General features: G+C 45.8%; 1 protein-coding gene across 2 annotated transcripts in view; it reads left to right on the top strand.

The window, feature by feature from the left end:
• The window catches only part of LOC308383856 (xenotropic and polytropic retrovirus receptor 1 homolog), a 39,220-nt gene that overhangs the window by 1,365 nt on the left and 15,698 nt on the right, over positions 1–22,157 (top strand). For both annotated transcript variants that reach the window (XM_080862017.1, XM_080862016.1), the window contains exons 2-4: positions 9,323–9,374; positions 21,590–21,691; positions 21,786–22,009. In XM_080862017.1, the coding sequence (XP_080718143.1) occupies positions 9,323–9,374; positions 21,590–21,691; positions 21,786–22,009 (378 nt within the window). The remainder of the gene's footprint in view (positions 1–9,322; positions 9,375–21,589; positions 21,692–21,785; positions 22,010–22,157) is intronic.

Here is a 22,157-nt window from a genome sequence, read left to right as displayed (position 1 = left end):
TTTTGGCAAAGTTCTGATAATTTGTTATCTTCAGATATGAGCAGAAGGAAACCTTTTGTCAACTTACAACCAAATCCTTACTTGCACCTTGAAGCCCCAAAGTTAGTGTAGAGTCTTGAAGCGCCAGGCATAGACCACGATAATCCTGGACCTCTGCGTTCACATGCAATCAGTGTGTAGAATAAAGTGGTTGATTCCAGTTGCAACAGGCCAATAAAAAGACATGCATCAAATATCATCTGCTGTTACAGCCTCTGTCAATATGTATGTGTAGACATAAGCTATAAAGTTGCATCAAGAAGTGTTGTACACCGCCTCGTTGTGGCTGGACTCCAGTGTCATGTTCCTGTCTTCAGGTTTCCTCTCGTAGCTGTGAGCAGCGGTGTCGGCCTTTTTGGTGACAGTATTTGCTCACAAGTCACAGACTGGTACAGCTGCACTGAATTTGCTAGCATAGCAAAACTGGAGCCATCAGGATGAGTAGGAGCTTGTTTACATACTTGTTTGTTTAGCTGAAGCATTGATTGGGTCAAATCTGCATCTCTGTATTTGTCAGTCTGTGTGAGCTGGAGCTGAGATTCTGGCTTGAAGTCAGAAGCCATCAGTCGTCTCCTCGGCTTGTTTTAATCTGGTGTTCCTTTTGTGTGACATTCACATTTAGCTTGGAGCCAAATACCTTTTCCAGAAGTTAGAAATGGTATTAGCAGCCTTGTTCGGTGTTTTATCAGCCTTGTAGCTTTTTAAAATTCACATTAGGTTAGCACAGCTCGGCAGCTCCAGGCACTAATGTAATCACCTGTAATCACAAAACAAACAGCCTCAGCTGAAACAGAGAGTTGCTGACTTGGAGACAAGCCGGTAAGGTTAGTCTGATGGAAGTGTCCATCAGCAAAGAGTGTTGATGGTGGCAAGCTGCACAGACACACAAACATGTGCACACAGAACAGGGAATTTTGTCTACATTTACTTTCTGTTCAAATAAAGACTCCTGCAGCTGTTGTAAATGACATGCATCCAATCGTTAACTTTAGCCCAAACCAAGGTGACGAAAGAGCAGTCTGCTTAAAAGACCGTCTAGAGGAAGTGCGTTGTTTGGCCTGCTGTTTGCTCTGTTTTTACCTGTAAGTCCATAGATAGAAGCGCAGACATGGACAGATGCGCAGACATCTAGGACCACCCTTAGTTGTAGTATGTATGTGTGCTAATGTAGGGTGGCTGTAGCTCAGGTGGCAGAGCAGGTCAGCCACTAATCAGAAGGTCGGTGGTTCGATCCCAGGCTGCCTCCTGGCTGCATGCCAACTATCCTTGGGCAAGATAATAACCCCGTGTTTGCCTACTGGTGGTGGTCAGAGGGCCCGGTGGCACCAGTGTCCGGCAGCCTCGCCTCTGTCAGTGCGCCCCAGGGTGGCTGTGGCTACAATGTAGCTGCCATCACCAGTGTGTGAATGACTGAATGTAGTGTGAAGCGCTTTGGGGTCCTTAGGGACTAGAAAAAAGCGCCATACAAATGCAGGCCATTTACCATTTAATGAGCGCGTCCAGAGACAAATTTAGCCGGCGTGGACGTATCAGGAGGCAGGATGGAGATGACGACATGTTGGGCCACAGCTTTAACAGTGTTGTTGACGCCATCAGTAGAACGTGTCTGTTTGGCTGGGACTGTAAGTACATCTGTGTCTTTGACACACTCAGAGGCAGTTTTCACTCACAGATAGGAGTTTAGGACTTTATAACTATAAACGGTATTACAGCAGCACTATTTTATCTTCTGTTCACACAGTTGCATACGTGTGGGATTAATCAGTCTGCGGGTGCATGCATGTAATGCACGGTTACAGTGGATTACCTGCTGGCACTCAGTTCAGAGCAGTATTATTCAGATGACCTTGAATTTCTTGGTCTCTCTGACATAAAATCTGCATGGTTGGATAAAAGCTGTTGTGGAATTCCTCCATAGATTTCAGCTCTGGCTTCTCTCCCATCTTGTTCATATAACCTTTGTTTGAAAACGCCAAATCTGATATATCTTTGCTACGGCGAGGGAATGACGAGTATTTCAAACAATGGCCGTGTATTTGTTACTTATTTCCTCCGAAGTTTCAGAGGCTTTCTTCCTGCCCCTGCAGTTTTTGGACACAGACCAGATGGAGCTTGTTGTTCCACCCAGCTGTAAATCTGGCCCCGGGCCGTGTTAGTTTTAGTCCTGTGAAGATGTGGGACCCGGGCCTGTGACGTTTGCAGAGCCGTGGGGTTCAGGGCCGTTACATGTGTGCGGTGTTTTCTGTCAGCTTGTTTGGGTGAAACGCCAAGCAGCAGAGGCCCATAAACTGAGCTGACATGATAGGATGTCTGCTAAAACAAACCTTCTGTGTCGGCGGTTTTCAGCATGCTCCCACTGACTGCAGTTTTCCCAGCACTGCTGACATTCCAACACTGTGCAACTTGTGTTTTTTACTGAAGTTTTATCATCAAAGCGTGAGAAATGTAGTAGTAATGATAATAATACTAATCCAGGGTCAAACTCTGTTGACATGCTGGCTCCATGTAAACCTGTGGAGGGAAGCAGCTTCATGCAAAGTGCCAGGCTCGTAGTGCGTCTACCAGACAGGCGCTGTAAGAATAAAAACACCTGCTGGTCATCCGTATGACTCAACGGGCTCATTGACTACAAACCCTGCTGCATGACTACATGGCTGGAGCTCTGTGAGTCTGGGTTATATTTTTCTGTATCAACAGTTGAGATGTTTGTGTGTGTTGGAGGACGAAGGTCAGGATAATGAACCAGACAGAAATGGGAGAAGCGAGTGGAAAAGAGAAAGATGGGACTGGTCGGCTCATTTAGTTACCAGCTGATCGGGTGTAATAACAATGAAACCATTTGGAGTTGTTTCTTCTCATTGTTTGTTTGTATGGTTCAAAAGCACAAATAGATTTCTTTCAAATCTTTTCTAACGTTCATAAACAGCAAATAACCTGATGCTGTGTCAGGAGCTGGTGCAGACGTGGTGTTTCACACACAGGACTGCAGCTGCAGCCAGACTAACTTCTTAACTCGATCATAGAAACATGTATAAAGTTGAGTGAAAGTGTATGAAACATCAAACTTGTACTACAGCCGTAGGCGAGGCCGCGTACAGAGTGGGTGTGATGTCACACCGCTTTTATAATGGCGACGCTGGCCTGGTCTCAGACATCCAAGTTGTCAAACGCACCTCTGCCAGCTGATGTCCCACATGTGTTTGAATATTTGCACATTCCTGGTAAACTGGTGTTTCTGGTTTTTCTCTAAATGAAGAACCAGTATCGATCCTGCAGAGTAAACTGTTCTGCAGCACCCTGCTTGATACTGAGCTAAGGAGCATCAATGCAGGAACCATGCATGTCTTTAGGCTTGAAGACTGAAGTTTATGCAGATGAAGCCCTTTCATTAGCTTCCACATTACAGCACTCGTTAAATGGGGATTCTTTTGGGCTTCGTCCTGCTGTGGTGCAAGCGCCTGTTTGCTGCACAAGTATCTGGGTCTGCTATTGATGAACTGATCAACATTTGTGATGCGTGCACCCTGCAGTGTGTGTGTGAATGTGCTTGTGATCCACAAAGACCTGCGTGTGCATTGTGCAGAAATGTGTGGGTACTGCTGCAGGACAAGTCATCCTGGTAACAGTCTGATCAGAGATGGAAGGATCTAACCCAGCATGCTCATAGACCAGGGGTGGGCAACTCCAGGCCTCGAGGGCCGGTGTCCTGCAGGTTTAGATCTCACCTTGAGTCAACGCACCTGAATCACATGATTAGTTCGTTACCAGGCCTCTGCAGAACTTCAAGACATGTCGAGGAGCTAATTTATCCATTTAAACCAGCTGTGTTGGTTCAAGGACATGTCTAAAACCTGCAGGACACCGGCCCTCGAGGCCTGGAGCTGGACACCCCTGTCATAGACCCAGTGTTGGTAAGGTGCTGACCATGGTGTGCATGTGGCTCTGTGAATGAATCACCAATCCTGTCATGGACTCAAAACCAACTGAAAAATACTTACAGAAGATATTTGGAGACACGCATGATGTGAACTAAGACGCATCTCACATGATACAACGTGGTTTGTCAGTAGTGTGGATGACCTGCCGTAGCTTATGTGCCTGCTTTGTCATTGACTGCATTTTTCCAGCACACCACTGCAGCTCAGGCTGTGCAGCAGAAGTGGAAACTGAGCTGCAGCACTTCATGGGAAGTTAGTTTGCTGATGATAGCTGGTTTCAGGTGGGTGAGGAATAGAGAAGCTGACAGTGAAATGAGGGTTTTACTTCAGGCGCTGTCTCAGTCAGAGGACATTCAGAGGAGGCTTTCTGAATGGTGACAGACCTCATTAAAGCACAAGAGTTGTTTTTTCCACACTCTGGGATAAGACTTGGATAGATGGCGCATGTAACATTGTAGCATGTTTCCACTCATGTTGCTACAATTAAAAGTTGATTGTTTTTACTCTACTTACACTCAACCACAACGTGTCTGAACAAAACTGGGCGGTGTACAGTAAACTAACTGAAGACCACAGGTTCTTATTAAGCTGAGTCATCTTAAGTACGTAGGCTTACATGTACCTGTAGAGCGAAGGGCCTGTGTTCGTCTGGTGGGCGAGCTGCTGGGAATCCAAACGTGCACCAGTGTGAAGCAGAGCTTGTTTTAATGAAAGTTTCTAAGCGTCCAGCTCCAGGATGGAGTTTGTGATGGTTGGTGCAGCAGGACTGGAAAATCATTCATAAATTCATAGATGCCCACCCCTCTGTGAAAATGGCCCTTTGGTGTTTTCTGTTATGCTTATACTACATTATCTCCTGCTGATCAAACATGGGCAATTTAAGCTTTTAAAAAACACCACACACACTTAACATCCTAACATCACCTATGGACGGTGTTGTGTCAGACTACCTGCCCGCATTCTGATTTTGTAGATTTTGATATATTCCAATAAAGAAGGATAACTGGGTCTGTGTTGTTGCTCGTCTTCAAACACCAAAACGAACACAATCACACGTCACTCCTTGTGAAGAGCTTCAGAAGTCCAGACTGAACCTTAATGACTGGCCTGCACAAAGCAATTACTTGAATCCTATTGGAAAGTCTGTGAGGTGAACCGAAGACCAAGGTCCGTGCCAGCACAGCATCAAATCTGGAGGAGCTTTACACAAATTCACCATCACTACAGTTTAAAATAGAATAGCAACGATGTGGCCAGCTGATGTACTGAGCTGTAAACATGTTATTTGTCCTGCTGACGCTGACAGTCTGACTTAATTTTGGACCAAGTGGCTTTCAGAGTTTGCAGTTTTTACACTTCCGTGTTGGTATTTTTCACTCAGCCTTGGTGTTTAGTTGGGCTCTGTTTGTTAACCTCTCAGGTCACTAATGAACCGGCTCCCGTCAGCTAGTGTCTGATGCCTTCTATTTTAGCCTAATTCAGCAAATATGAAATATGGTTTATAAGTTGGTAAGCAATTTTCTTATTCTACTTTTTTCATTAAAGACTTATTTTTTATGGCTTTACCACAAATGAGGAGAACATACATGTTGCTACAGGGGTGGCTGTAGCTCAGGCGGTAGAGTAGGTCATCTACTGATCGGAAGGTTGGTGGTTCGAGTCTGCATGCCAAATATCCTTGGGCAAGATACTAACCCCAAATTGATCTCTGATGCATCCATCGGAGTATGAATGTGTGTGAATTAGATCAATGTGCTTGTGTGAATGTGTGAATGCACAGGTTGTGTAAAGCGCTTTGAGCGCTCAGAAGAGTAGAAAAGCGCTGTATAACAACCAGTCCATTTACCATTTGAAGCCTGAACCAAAGTTTGCTCTCCCCCCTGTAGCTCAAGGGGGAGAGCATCTACTGATCAGGAGGTTAGTGATGCCTGCACCCCCCAGTGTGGGTGGAGGTTAGCTAGGAAGCACTAAAAGGTGCTTGTGTGAGTGAGTGTGGCATGTTGTATGAAGAGCTGTGAGCTCTGGGACAGTAGAATAGTGCTTTATAAGAACGAGTAGCTCGAAGTCATCTCTCCCAGCTCGTCATCAAACTAAACTCTGCTCAGAGCTGATCCAGGGTCAGGGGGACAGGTGACGGCTCCTAGACTTCATTGTTGTTGTTGTCGACCCTGCTCTGATGAATATTTGTGTTCTCTTCACTCAGCTGTACAGTCTCCTCTATCACTGAAAACTAACACAGCTGCTTCTCCTTTTCCTTTGGCTCATTTCTTCATTTTCTCATATTTGCTTGCATTTAAATCTGAACCCCTGTCTCTCTGTGTACTCGGCCTGTACCACTACACTCGCTGTCTTTGGATCATCTACCCCCATCTACCCACTTTCACATAATGGTATGATCCCAATCTGTCTCTCCGTGTGATTGGCCACATTGGATGCTGAGCAGCTGAATCTTCAGCTCTTCCTGACTGAGGTCGGCTCGTTCATGAACAGCTCATCACTATAATCAACGTGCACTGACTTGTAGTGACTTTCAAGAACATTTCAAGAACCCACAGAAGAACACTGGGAACACTGGGAACATGGCAATTGTGGAGATTAAAGGGAACAGAAATAAAGGCTTCAGTGTCATAACCCTCATGTCTTTCTGCAGCCAGAGGCACACATGCAGAAACACCAGTGTTGGAAAGACTGAGTAAATATGTGGGTGTAAAATGATTTACTGCTGATAATGCTGGGAGCACTGGGAGCACTGGCTGATGCCTTCAGATGAAACTTCCCCGCGTGCGTCCTGTCACATTCAACTTTGACGTCTGTGTAAAATTTCCCACCTGTCAGTGTGTCTCTGTGTCCCACAATGCTTTGCAGCCTCTGATGGAAGCCCGCCCTGACAGAGCCTCGTACGATCTGCAGAGATTCTCCAGACGCTTGTTGCTGGTCTGGTCGAGGTGCAACTTGTGAACATTAGTGATCGCGGATGTATTTGTGGCCCTATGTGGAATAAAGAAAAACCGATGCAATAAAAAAGGTGCACATTAGTTCATGGTGTGCAAAGAAATCAGTAAACTTGCTGTGACATCTGTGACAGCTCCTCTTTGTTTCCACGTTCATCAAATAGGATGATGTAATCAGATACGAAGGTTGTTTCGATGTACTTGCAATTAAGACAAACCATAAAAGAAATGAAATCATTATTGAAGGCTCTCTAATGAAGCTAATTACATTAGAGGTCACCGAGACATACCAACACATGGAGGCTGCCATCACAGTCAGCAAAGCTGTTTTCTGACGGCTGAAAACAAAGAACTGCTCAGTCAGACGTTAATGCTGCTTTAGCTTTTAGCTCGCATCACTCGTGCGTCACCGGTGATGTCACGGCCCTGCAACAACTCTCCCAAACGCCTCACCTGTCAGCAGCCCTGGGAGCTCTTTAAATTCTGCCACAGCACCTTTCAGGCTCACATCTAAAGAGCAGAGCTCCTTCATATCTCGTCTGCACTGTGGACACAAGCTGGGGGACAGAAAAATGAGGAACAACCGAGAGATCTGGGTTTTTACATGACACACATGTGAGCAATAATCCAGTTATGACTCATATAATCCTTCTGACAGTTTGGTGTCAACAAAGTGTTTGTGTGCTGGTGGGCAGGGTTGGAGAAAAGAGCGAGGGAAAGGAATGCATGAAGGAGATTAGGGAAAGATTTCCAACAGCCAGTGAGGAAAAGATGACAGCAGAGTGTAAATGCACAAAAAGGAGCACTGCAGAGAAACCTCACAGTTGGAGAGAGAGATTTGTGGTCAGCTGGTGTGGGTCAAAGGTACGCCTGTGGTGATCGCCACAAGCTGCGAGAGAGAGAGCGAGGCGGCGCTGAAGGAGAAAGAACAGAAGTAGGGTAATCTGCGGGGATAAGCACAGCCGCCCTTGTTCCTGTTGAGCTGTGTGTTGTGTTTTGGAAACTCGCTCCTGACCACATGCTGAGCCAGCCTCCTGTGACCACCAGCATCTTACTGTATGTCACACATGCTGTGGGCCTCAGGACCAGTGTGGGAAAGCGCTTTGGAGCTATGGCGCAGAGAGCGCTTTGTGCTGGTCGTAGGCCTTGTGTCAGGGTGATGTTCGATAACAGCAGCAGCCACTTTCATTAGTTACAGAGCAGCAAAACAGGCTAAAGGTCACCGAGGCAGGTAACTCCTGCAGATGACACATGAGTCATCATGTGTCATCAACATCTGTCAACCAGTAGGACCAGTATGTACTGCACTGGCCCTTCTTTCTGCAGTATTGATAGCGATAGCACGGCCATTCTTCACCACCACTCAGATGTTGGTATCAATTGTGTCTGTGAGGAAGACTAGGGGGCGTGAGCTATTTCAGCTCTTTATCGAACGTTTTCAACATTTAGCCTGGACACGGTTAAAGACGTCAGGGAGGTGTGAAGAGCTGAGCCCAACATCAGTCAGGCTGAACGTGGATGCAAATGTGTCATGAAGCTAAAGGAGGTGCCTGAGCCTGTGTTGGAGCGCTGATGGTTTTCCAGGATAGAGGGGTCTGAGCTGTTTTTGAGCTCCGCTTCTGTCAGGTTTGTATTGACCCAGTTCTTTCCCTGGTTATAGCTCACCTGTTCAGTAACAGTGGGATTGTTTCATACATCATGCAGTGTAGTGTGTGTCCTCTTCTGTCTGTCCTTCAAAACTACAAAAATGTGTTGTTGCAGAAACATCGAGCCGGGCCTGCAGGTTTTATTGGGCATTGAAGAGCTTCTGCCTTTTTATCGATTTCCTACTCTGTGATTAGTTGCATTGTTCCAGCACTGCAGCGAAGCTTAGGCCTGACTGCTTCACTGCTGCTCGGCTGTCCAGCAGGCCGGGCCGGCACACAGTGAGCTCATTGTGAGCCGGTGCCCTGCTGGCATTCTGACTAACTGACCACTCTACTATCTAACCCTGGAGCAAGCGCTGATGAAAGGGGGCGACTGTCCTGCTGTCCTACTGCAGCTCACTGAGACTGGGTGACTCCTCGTCCTCTCCACAGTGGGGACAAAGCACAGCGTACACTGCCCCACAGTATGAAGCAGGCTGCTTTATTAAAGGATGGGTGAAGAGCTAAATAACAGATCAATAAAAGAAATAACAGACTACGCTCTGTGACTGCAGGAGAATGTAATGAGAGTATTTCTGCAGGTTGTTTACAGCAGGTCTGAACACCTGATGAAGAAAACTCATCACAGACGGGTCACACAGCACTGTGATATGCTGCTGCTGTGGAAGCCGATCACTCTCATTGACCTGATGATAGGATATATATGTTTGTACAGGAGACTGATCTGGTGTTTTTACTGTGTCTGCAGGCTTTCAAAGAGATGCTGTATGCTGCTCAGGACCAGGCCCCGTCTATCGAAGGTATTACATGCATGCACACACAGTCATGCAACTTCCTGTTTCTTTCACCTTCTCCAGTCTTACTTATCAGAGCTGTTGCTGTCTTGCTTTGTACTGGAAACTGTTGTGTTATCATGTCGGTGTAAGACCACGCGTGTTACACATTTATATTTGTGCCACAGCTGAACATGGTCCAAACCCAACAATTCCTAAATACTGATGTTCAACAAGTATTTAAAGATATGATCATGAAAACCTGGCCTACAGCTCAGTGTGTTAGGACAGCTGGGCACAGACTGGGGGCAGTGCTCACACAGAGTACAAGCGCTGCCCAGTTACAGCCTTACTTACATTCAGTTAGGCTGATTGATTGATCCTGAAAATAACGATTAGTCAAGTCCAGTATTCTCTGTTCCAAACACAGAATATTCAGAAAATATATTTACTGCAGCTACTGATTATTTTAGTAATCTATCGATTATTCCATCGAGTAATCCGATAACTGATCCGATATACGGCATCGGTCCGATCCTGACCTAAAGTACTGGATCGGATATCGAGGAGAAATGAGAAATGTAACCCGATCCATCAAATATCACAAAGCACCTCACAAAACCTGCGACAGGGCGTAACCCGGCTCGTGACCTCAGCGCGTCGGAGCAGTACGCGTCACGTGACAGAGCGGCTGTTGCGTGCGGGACCTGTCGGCGGGCTGGCGTTCACACTGAAAGCATCTGGAGCCGCGCTACGTGCTGCCAAACCGGCATCTCGGAGAAAGCTATCCCAGAGACACAAAGCAAGTTCCTCTGTGAATGTTTGTGGAGCACTCCCACGTTCAGCCTCAGAGGCGGTATATGGAGCTGGGACGTCTGTGACCGAACGATGGACAGACTCACGTTTTACTTTGGAAAAAACTGTTACAGGCTGAACAAAACCCCAAAACATGAAGAACACCTTTTTCATCCTTGTGTTAAGTTTAGAAATGACAGAAACTTGAGTCTGAGGTTAAACATGATGGTAACGGCTCCGACATCCATCCTGATCCACTCTGGATGTGTATGTGCAGCTGTAAGTGCTCCACTGTGCAACCTGTTGTTTTTAAGTTGTTGAATACGAACATTACTTTGCACTCCTTTTTCCCAGAACAGAGTTTCTGAAATCTGCATTAAATTGCATTTTAATTTACTTTTGAATATTACTTGAAGCACTTAGATTGAAAGTTGAGCTAAAGGTTTAAATACAAAGATCAGCATCACTGAACTGTGAAATCCTTTGGCTGCAGTGTGTTGAAGTTTGAGCATGAACTTGCAGGAAGCTATAAACAGTTTTATTGATTACAAAATGGACCATATCGGATTCATATCTGTATCAGCAGATATCCAAATGTACGATGTCGTATCGGGCATAGAAAAGTGGTATGGCGCCATCTCTGGTGTGAACATGGATCAGGAACGGGTCACACTTGGTTTGTTGGTGAGGGACTGATCACAGGATCGAAACAGCTCACCGTCTCAGGGACGGCTCCGCCTCTTGGTCTTCACTGTCACGGGGCCGAGTGGCCTGTAACGAACAGGACTCAGGTGCAGAGACAGCAGATGATGTAACAATTATTTATTAGGCTTAAGTGCAAGAAACGTAGCAAGGACAAAAGAACAATAGGACGTGGAGTCTGACGTGGCGTGGCCTGGGAAACGTGGCGAGGGAACGGGGCCTGAGATGCAGAGTGGAGCTGAGCAGGGAACAGTCACACTGAGGAGAGAAGACAGTGGAGTTAGGGAGGTGGTGGAGGCAGCTCTGCAGTGGCCAGTTGTAAGAGTGGCAATTCTTACTTGCAGTAGGGGACAGAGTGTTGAGAGGGGGGTGATGAGAATCCAGGGGAGGCTGAGTGGCGTGGAAAGGCTGGCCTGAGGTCCGGGGCTTCAGATGGAGTGTGATGGCAGGCAGGTGAGGCACACAGAGATTTTCAGAATGATTGCTCGGTATCCTGAGTCCGGAGGTGGAGCGTGAGCCAAGCTGAATACAGCAAATGTGTTGATGACAAACTGGCAGCGAATGAACATCAACGTGTGGCTTAAATCCCTCTGGCTTGATTGCCTGCAATAGGCTCCAGGTGCGCAGGAGCTGGAGGAGTTGGCCCCGCCCAGGGGCGGATCCAGGTAAGTTCAGGAGCCTTATGGAAATTCCAGCCACCCACCTCAGACCCTGACACTTCACGCCGTGTAAAAGGACTCGGCTCCACGTTACGGCGAGCCGGCGTCGCTGCCTGATGTCAGTGTTTGGGTTGTGTCAGGCCTTTTTCTCCACGCGCTGCTCCTGAACACGTTTCTATTGCAGGTCTGATTTTAGTCGCAAATCTGGGTGAAACTTCCTGCTAATAACTGATCTAATGTCCCTACATATCAGCAGCAATATTTAAACCAACGTCAGTGTTGATTTTACAATAAATGTGTTGTTCACTAAACAAGTTGCTGCTCATGGCTTTGTGCCTGTTTGCAGCAGCTTGCTGAGCGTTTGTGACTGAAGAAAGCAGCGCACATCATTACTGAGTGGGAGCCCAGCAGCCCCTTCAGGTGTCCACAGTGGGAAGCACGAAGAGTCTGACTGCAGTTTAATGTTAGCCCAGGTTTCATGTGTATTGCAGTGCAGGCATCTGCTGCCCAGCAAAGATGGGCGTGTGATGGAAACGCACACGTCTGTCTTTATGCAGTAGTTTGGTTTGTTTGCACACAGCTTCATCTGGATTCAGCTGAATACATGAAAGCCCAGGATACAAACAGCATCACACTCTGACTGGAAGTGCAGTTCTTTACCTCCAGTCATTTTATATGACGACACTTCAGCCTACATTATTGCTTAATTATGTGTCTTTGCAAAAATACAGCAGCAGGAGCCACAAAATGACCAAAATTTAAGGCCTCAAATCATCTTAGAAAGTCTTCAAACCAGTGATCAGAGGCCTGTGTTCCATCATGTAATGACAGGCCTGGTCGTGTCACTGCGCTGCATACTTAAACTTGACTTAAAGCAATACTAAACAACGTGACTAGCACAGTGCGCTTTCCTGATCTTTCATCTTATTTTGACAGAAGCGACTTCAACCACTTGAAGGGCCTATTTCTGTCCCAAATGTGATGTTAGAAAACCCAAACAGCAAATCGTGTCGCCGCTTCCACTGCTGCTTTGCACCAAACATGGCTACAGCTGCCAAAGGACCATTGATCCTGCGTATACGGCTGAGTGCTATTAGTTTTTAATCAGCAGCAGAAGTGAAGCGAGTGCTGCTTTGTGAATTCAAATATGATTTCAAACCCGAGGACCTGTTTTAGGCTCTAGTCCACGCACAGAGAGTCAGCGGTACAGACGGAGTGAAATGTCACATCTGTCCAGTGTTTCACGATGCGAGCATCCAGATGGAGTTCAGAGGTGGTGTGTGAAGCCGATCACGTCTGAACTTTCACACATTTTAAACTGCTTACACAGAATAAACATGTTTCTGTGTAAATGTAAAAATGACATGTTTACCTTGATCACAGTTTTAAGATAATCCAAGCTCTGGTCGGCTCACGTGTTTGGTTGTGCTGAAGCACGCTCTTCAGTTTGATTAGGGACGGGCAGTTAGCTGCTTATTGTAGCTAGCACAGGTCATCATGTGTCGCTCACGGTAGGGCTGCCACGATTCGTCGACCATCAAAATCGTCGACGACTAATTTAACAGCCGACGTGTCGTTTGAAGCTTTGTAAGCTCCTGAAAGACGCAGGAATAAGTAGCAGGATTTAAGCGTGTAGTAACGGACTGAAACAGACGGTGGCAGCACTGCATGTACAAGGATGCCAGCTGCCGTTGAACACCGAAGAAGAAGAAGCAACTCCGGTATCATAGCTGTGTCCAAATTCAGGGGCTGCATCCTTCAGAGGCCGCATTTGTAGGCCGATTACGTGACAGCGACGGAGGCTGTCCAAATTCAAAGACTCTGCGCCTGACAAATGCGTCCTTCATTTCCCCAGATCTGAAGGATGGGTCGGGTGTATCCTTCGTTGCCCAACCTATCCCAGAATTCATAGCGCGGCCCAGCCAATTCCAAGAGCACCTGGCTGCAGCCACTGGGGAGCCATATTGTGACCTCCACAGCAGCCGGAAACACTTCAGTTAAATCGACTTTGACAGCGAAGACTAAATTGTTTTTGTTACTATCGATGCTGCTGAGAAATAAACGTGGTTCTAAGTGTTTTAACACAAAATCACCATCCCTTCAGCTTGTTCGTGGCCAAAAGTGTCTGTGTCTTATGTTTTTGTTTCTTTGCTACTTTTTCTGCATAAAGGTTTTTTCATAAATATAAAATAGTCATTACTTTTTTGATCCTTCAAACACCCTTTCCTGGTTCAATGCACTTGTTTGAAGACAACCTCAAAACTCACCATTTCATATATCAGCAGCGCTACTGGAAATGATTGTACAGCGGTCCCTCGCTATGACGCGGTTCACCTTTCGCAGACTCGCCGTTTCGCAGATTTTTTACAGAGCATTGTGTTCTGCGTCCTGATTGGCTGTAGACCATTGTCAGTCAGTCTCGTGCGGTGTCTCCTGTACAGCACAGAATGCGTTCAGCTTGTCAAATTCACATAAAACTTCGATGGTTAGCAGTGTGACTCTGACGTGCTGTATGTTTGTGAGTTTTCTCCACAACAAACACAACAACGTCGACGAAACGTCGTCACCTGCTGGTGCCTTTGGTTTCATTCTATAACACTGGACTTACTTTTCTACAAAGGTTTGAACTTTGAGAGTTTAAACAAGAGAGAGAAGTGTGAAATGTTCATGCCTGTCTGAGAAAAGTGTATAAAGTTTGTAGTGAGGGCTTTTACAGCCTTAAAACATCTGTAATCATTGTAAAAACTAAAGTTTCACCTACCGCGGGTTATTTTTAGAACGTAACTCCCGCGATAAACGAGGGACTGCTGTATTATTAATAGTAGAGTCTGGGACATCTAATTGATTAACATCAACATTGATTATTGTGCACTGTTATCTCTGTTCAAGGAGAGCAAACAATATGAAACTCTCTCTCAGCTTGTTCGTTGCCAAATATGTGTATGTTCACAAAATGCTATAAAATGTATATTTTATAGCATTTTATAACTCCGACATGGTTTCCTCAGCTGAATCACAAAACATTGTTCATGCATTTGTGTCATCGCGTTTCCATTATTGTAATGCCCTGTTTATCAGCTTGGATAAATCCTCTCTTTCCCGCCTCCAGGCCAGCGGCCAGGCTACTAACTCACGTCACTGCTGGTTTATATTCTTCACACTGGCTCCCAATAGATGATGAAATTCTTGTTTTAACATACAGAGCACTAAATGGCCCCAGCTTCTTATAAAATACTCTGCTGCTCGTTGTCTTCGCTCACAGGCTCACAGTTTGTTGGTTTCTCCCCGAACACGACTGAAGACGAAAGGGGGCGGAGCCTTTCAGTCGTACCACCACAGTTACGTTTGGTTGACTCTGTGGAATCCTTTAAAAAGCAGTTAAAACTTTATTATTTAAACAGGCCTTCTGTTAATCAACACTTCTGAATTGTTTTGAATTTGCATTGTTTATATTGTCTATTTTGTTACTTAATGTTTTCTTTATTGTTACCTTTGTGTACAGCGCTTTGTAAGTAAAGTAAGTTAGTAAAACTTTCAAGATAAAAATCACAAAGTGCTTCACAGACGCTAAAACCTAAAAATCAAAATCAACCAAAAGCAAGTTTAAAAAGATGAGTTTTTAGCTGCTTTTTAAAAGCGACCACGGAGTCCACAGATCTCAGGCTCAAAGGGAGAAAGTTCCACAATCTGGGGCCACAGTAACAAAAGCTTTGTCGCCTTTTGTTTTCAGCCTCGTGTGTGTGACTGCCTGTCTACGAAAAGCGCTTAATAAATAAACCTCACTTACTTATTAAAACATTTTTCTACTTTTACCGACTTTAAATTAGCTCCAGTCCTTTTCATCAAAACCCAAATTTGATCTACATTCTTTTTTTACTCTTTAAATGCCAGTTAGCTCATATATGTTACCAGTGACGTTTCAGATAAAAGGTGATAAAGTCCTAATGGGTTCATGAATCTTTGTATTTTGTTTCATATACAGTATATGAAAGACTCCCAACCTTTACGATCCACTTGCAAGGTTTCCACTGTATCCAGGCAGAGGACGTGTTTCCGGCTACTGTGGAGGTCGCAATATGGCGCTCCACAGTGGCTGCAGCCAGACCCTTCTCGCCAATTCCAGTTTCCAACAGTGGCGGCCGCTACTCAGTTTTAATATTACTCTTATTACTTTTTCTGGGTCACAAAATAAACTTTTAAGATATTTTCAGGCGAGAATGTAGCTGCGTAAGCTTCAAATATCTGCTCGGTTTATCCAGACATCACATATTTGTAAAGGTGCTCCGACGTTTTCAGAGACGTCTGCCACCCACCAGCTCGACAGCTGACCGGGAGCTCGAGGCTCACTAGAGCCGGTGTTCTGACAAAACAACCTACCTATCAAGCCGTCCTACTGGTTGTTACTGACTCAAAACAGCCATGTTTTTGCTTTTAATAGTACACGCCTATTATTTGATCCTACCCCGATCTCGTGCGTGTGAAAAAGGTTAGTATTAAATGTCTTACTTCGTTATTACAGTTGATACTTGTTTTCCTTAAGCTGTCGTCAATCTGTTAACCTTTCAAGCTAACATGCGTTTTTTGTTTTTTGTGCAAAAATACTCCAGTTTGGAGTCTCAATTGAAGTCATCTTTCAAGTCTTGATTTAGTGCTTCTAAACTTCTGTAAACGACCTAACGAAGCATCCTAGCATACAAATGCAAAAACTGTGAGGAAACCATGTAACAGCTTCTAATAAAACAGCTGAGTTTCCCCTCCATGATTGTGTGTTAACATTAGATGACTGTGTGCTGGAAGCACGTTGTGATCGTGTGATTTGGCCATCAGAACGTCCTACCTCTAGATATGTATGATGGAAGCATGAACCACGTAAGGTAGTATATTCTGATAAGGTAGCACGGATTGATAGACATGATTATAAATTTATGCTACGGTAGGATGTTTTGTCAGAACACCGGGGAGAACAGCGAACTCCCATCGCTTTCAACCCCCCGTGGTCTTTCTCTACTCAGGTTTAACATGGTATATAAGTCACTGAGAGCAGCGGTCTCCAACCTTTTTTGCGCCACGGACGGTTTATGCCCGACAATATTTTCACGGACCGGCCTTTAAGGTGTCGCGGATAAATACAACAAAATAAAACTAGTACCGGTACCGAAAAAAGAAAATTTATTCATAACACACGTGAAAAGACCCAGGAACACCGAGTAAACGATAAAAATGATAACAAAATAACGCTGAAAACCGATAAAACCCTGAAAACCAGACATTTCACACCTGAGCCTCAACTCTCGCGTTGCCCGGCACCAAAGGACTCACGCACCGGTACCGGTCCGAGGCCCGGGGGTTGGGGACCGCTGCCTTAGAAAACTTAAAAATGTTACTGTTTGGCTTTGTGTTTTGTTTGTTCCTCAGTAAATCGGTTTGGCTGAGATTAAAGTTCTAGTTTTCACACAGCTGAATAAACGTCACACAGAAAACTGATTATCAGAAGTGTGAGATGCTGGAGAGTTTACTCCGGTGTCCTGTTATAGTTTAGATATGAAGGAGCAGCTGAGGTTATTAAACTCCACCGAGACAATCTGCAAATTTCATTAAAAGTGTAATAAACTATCATCATGTCTTTATTGTTAGTTAGCACAGACCTGAAACACTTCAAGCTGTAAGCTAATGATGGTTATATGAGAGCAGATGCTGCTGTGTTTTACGTCCAATGGATGATGATCTGATTAGTCGAGTAATTACAAAACTAATCTGTGAGCAGTCGACTGTCAAACGAAGGGCAGCTCACGGTGGTTCATATTTAGAGCTACAGGGAGATGACCTCAGCTGCTTAATTATGAATTGGGATGAAAAACATCATTGGTGAGCCTGACATGTGTCATAACCCTAATGAGTGCTATGCCTGACTTTCCTCTTGTGATGTCAGTGTTACAGATTAATACCAGTCCCAGACCCACATCTGTAGTTCACATGGCTTATTGATGCTGGGCTGAGTGACATGTGATGGAGGGTGGGTACTGTGTATGGTCCCTGATCACTCAGTCACACAACACTCACCTGCTGCCTCCCACCAAAGCTACTTTGTCAGGTAGATGTGCCGCTGCTCTGCTCTATACCAGACGACCACATTGTTATTGTAATAGCAACGTACTTATTAGGCTGTTTTCCCAGCATCGTAATAATGTTTGTTAGAAATGTAAACATGTTGATGATGTTAAATGATGCACAGACAGCAGTTTCCTGTAAATGACAATCAGCGATTGTCTAAACCTGCGTTTTGCCAAAGAAAGCTTACATCATGCTGAGCTGGCGTCCTGAAAATGCTGCACGAGGTTGGATACAGATTACAGAACGATGGAGGTTTCAAAGGAAAGTGAATAAACTCTGATCATCCTCAGTCGGGTCACACAGCTTCACCTGAAGCACACCTCGACACGCTCCTGCGTTTCGCCCATCACCCTGTTCACATTCCAGTCCGTGAATAAACTAGCTGCCATGTTTACAGCAGAGTGCTCCACCTGAGCTCACACTGTCCCACTGTTGTTTGATTGAGCTCCAGTCTGCTGACTGTGTGGCCCACTGGCCCCACAGTAAAGTTCCCTTTTCTATTACACCTGTATGTGATGTGCACTAGCTAAGGTACACATAGCTGTATGTTAACGAGGTGGAAGTGGGGAACGCACTCTGGCGCCCCTCTCCCCCCCTGCAGTGGGCGTAGCTGCACACAGGCAGCAAACGCTGTTGCACACGATGCTGAAAAAGCTCCACGAGTGGGTTAAAACCAGCGAATACAAAAGAGCTCAAATGTTCTGGGATCCTAACAGCACCTCTGAAGATGAATGCTTTGTAGTATACTGTACACTATAGATGGTTCTGGTGTGGTCTGCACCGCCCCGCTGTGTGGTGCCGTGTTATATAGTCACACGTTGCTCCCCACGAGAGGCTGTGATTCACGGGCTGGTCGTCCTCATATTTGTGTCCACGTCAGCTGACATGCACTTCCTCTACTTTGGTTTCCTCTAGTTTTTCCCGTCTGACTCGTCTCTCTGTCACGTGTTTGCTCTTCTGTGATAATTACATTATGTAGGCGTTGGTATCGTGTTGGTTTATTAGTGAAAATATGTTTTATTGGAATAATTTGTAAAATGAATCAAATCTCTTAACTTAATGTTGAATAATGATTTTGTTAAATCAAACGTACAGTTGAAAGTTAACACTTCTTCTTCTTTGCTGTTACTGCTCTTGTTGAGGTCAAAGTTTCCCTGTTCCCTCAAAAATGGTATCCAGTGTTTGAAACTACATTATCATGAGGGCCCTACTGCCTGTACACTCTGGCCACGAGAGGCTGCACTGTTGTGCACCAGGACACGCCCAGGACCCGCTGCAGCTGACGGTGTTGGATGGAGCGAAACGATGAGGCGTTCTGCTGGATTTAGGCCAAGGTGGTCTCAGTTCATCGTCCAGGGATGAACCTGCTCCTGTCTGTTAAAGCACAGGGTGCTAAGGCTGGACCTGCCAGCTCTGCTATTCTGAGGAAATGTTAGTCGGCTCAGCACAGGGCCCACCTGTGGATGCTGGGCCTTCAGCCCACTCCATAAAGTCTGCTTCTGATTGTTTGGACATTCACACCAGTGGGCTGTGGGCATGCTGTTTGTCCTTGCAAAAGGAGCAGATGCCGGTCCTGCTGATGGGTTAAGGCTCTTCTACGGCCCTGTCCTCTGGGATCTCCTCCATGCTCGTCAGACTCTGCTGGGAGATGCAACAAAGCCTCTTGCATGACATGCACTGATGGAGGAGCTGGACTAACCTGTAGCGTTGAGATATTGCTCCATGCTACCAGTGATGCTACCGACTCTTGCCAAATGCAAAACAAGACTGCTACTCTTGGACCAGAACGCTTCATCAGTCCAGATTAGTGACAAACACTGGATGAAATCACAGAATGCAATTTATGCAAAGTGTGCAGCTTTACATGGACTCAAAGAGCAAATGCATTGATGCTGTCCCAGAGGCCGGGGTCCACGCTGCAGGGATAAGTGGAGCGCTCTTTGTCCGAGTCAGAGACTTTGTCAGCCTGTATCAGACGGAGTGTTGTAACCAGCCGTGCAGGATCACACTGCACACAATCACTGAGGATAGTGTGTTCGCAAGAAATGTTTCTGTGCAGCTGCACTAACACCTCACTGTAGGTAGTGGGAGGAGTTTAATGCTGCGTATCCACGAACGGTAAAGGAAAATCTGTGTGGAAGAGAACGCGGTGGCGTTCCTGTCGCACGTCTGTGTTTGTGAGCCCGACGTGGCGCCTGGGTACTCGCTGTAGTTGCTACGTTCCACAAAAGAACACACGAAATGGTGCAAAGCAGGGTGTTGCTAAAAAACATACTTGTCAAATGGAAAGTATAGGCTTTAGCTGAGACACAGACATGGCATAATGGTAATAATCATTATGACTTGACTGAGACACGGAGAGAAAAGAGCCGAATAAGGCCAAAACGGGATAAGGAGATTACGGTAGTCTGACAGCGGTGGCTGTTTGTGTGTTTGTGCACTGCTGAGAGAGGGCGAGGGAGTGGTTTGGACACGCCAATTTAGTTAATTTGGTGTCTTGTCTAAAAGCAGCCACTCTGAAACACAGTGAATCACTGAGTGTGCACACTGTGAACCACCTGACCCCGCTGTTGTTTGCCTGTTGTTGACGTGACAGCAGGCTCAGCTCGGACACACAAGTCTGCTCAGGTCAAGTTTACCAGAATCGGTGACATGTGACGTTGTTGAGATGAAAATGGTCCAAATTACAGGACGGGTAACGGTCTAAAAAAGCACATGAGTCAGTGTCCAGGTAAGTATAGCACTCCTGCCATGACATGCTTGAACAGAACCTCATTTTCATGATGCTGAGGGAGACATTCCCACTGCCACTCGTGGCTTTGATTAAAGTGGACACGCCCACTTTCCACTGTCCGTGGTTATTTTGCTTGTGTCAGGTGATTTCAGCAACGCTCCATCACCGCACGTTTGTGCACATTTCAACAGCGTTTTAACCCCAGCGTAGTCACATGTTTGTTGTCTGTCTTACTCTCAACGGGACCATGAGTCAGAACATAAACTCTGCATTAAGATCATGAAACAATCAGCAGACTGAGGACGAGCAGAAAGGTCCGTTTGGTCCTGGGCTACCTTCACCAAGCACATGTTGCTTTCCTGCACTCCTGCTTTGAAACTGCTCCATCATAAGGTGCCTTTGTCTTTCTGTCACTACAACTGACCAACATTTACAAACTGCACTTGAAGTTTGACCTGAAACTGGCGACTGAGCCTATAAACCATCAGAGGAGAGCTTCCAGAGTCAGCAGGGATGTCTTCCTAACACTTACACATGTTTGTTTTAAATGAATAAGAACCAAAGGTGCACAATACTGACAGTGAACACACTTACATGATTACAGTGTAACAGTTTCTCATTTGGATGGAAAGTAGTTGAATAATAATGTGACATAACAAACATACAGATGCATCATTCAGAACAGGGGGTCCAACTCCAGGCCTGGAGGCCCGGTGTCCTGCAGGTTTTAGATCTCACCCTGGGTCGGCACAGCTGAGTCACATGATTAGTTCTTTCCCAGGCCTCTGGAGAACTTCAGATACATGTTGAGGATTTAAATCAGCTGTGTTGGATCAAGGACACCGGCCCTCCAGGCCTGGAGTTGGACACCTGTGATTCAGAAGGACGGCTGCTGTGTCACCGCTGATCTGTTCACACAGTCTTTAAGTCTCAGTTAAAAGTTTCTCTTCCTGTCCTCTCAGTGTTTCTGAAAGCTGCAGCAGAGTTTCCATGTTTAGGCTTAAAGTCTGAAGTGACTGAGTGGAGTTTATATTCCATCCTGAATCTCCACACAGCACAGGGGCTGGACGGCTCACTGCTCCCCCTGCTGGTCGCAGCACAGCAGCACAGGCCTTTGCACACACACAGTCACACACTTGCCCATTTTTATTCATGCACTTTGTTTCTTTTCCTTAACTCTGTGCGCACAGGTTTGTTTCCTGCTGTGAGATGCTCTTCTAACAGCTTCTCTCTTGTTGCAGTCACAGATGAAGATACTGTCAAGCGGTACTATGCCAAATTTGAGGAGAAGTTCTTCCAGATGTGTGAAAAGGAGTTGGCCAAAATCAACACCTTCTATTCTGGTAATACAGCTGGTAGCACTGGTTTCAAGGCTCACCAAGACTTCTTATTATCCTGTCTCTTCTGTCCTTACCGTGTCTCGCTCTCTCCTTCCAGAGAAGCTGGCAGAGGCTCAGCGGCGATTCGCCACGCTGCAGAACGAGCTGCAGTCCTCGCTGGATGCACAGAGGGAGAGCTCAGCCAGTGGGCGGGGCCTGAGGAGGAGGAAGACGGTGTTTGCCTTGTCACAGCAGGAACGATGCAAGCACAGGAACATAAAGGACCTGCAGCTGGCCTTCTCAGAGTTCTACCTCAGCCTTATACTGCTGCAGAACTATCAGGTGCACACTCGTACAGCAGGGCAAAAACAGAGGAAACCTTTGATTATTGATTATATCGTCCCATTTCCCCGAGGGGTCAGTCTAGCTACTTATTATGGTATTTGATTGGGAGATCAAATCACGCTGTGACTGATGATAAATAATAAAT

The sequence above is a fragment of the Rhamphochromis sp. 'chilingali' genome, assembly GCF_963969265.1.
Source record: "Rhamphochromis sp. 'chilingali' genome assembly, chromosome: 16".
Taxonomy (NCBI): Eukaryota; Metazoa; Chordata; class Actinopteri; order Cichliformes; family Cichlidae; genus Rhamphochromis; species Rhamphochromis sp. 'chilingali'.
The sequence above is the reverse complement of the archived record's forward strand: the minus strand, read 5'-3'. Positions and strand labels throughout refer to the sequence as shown.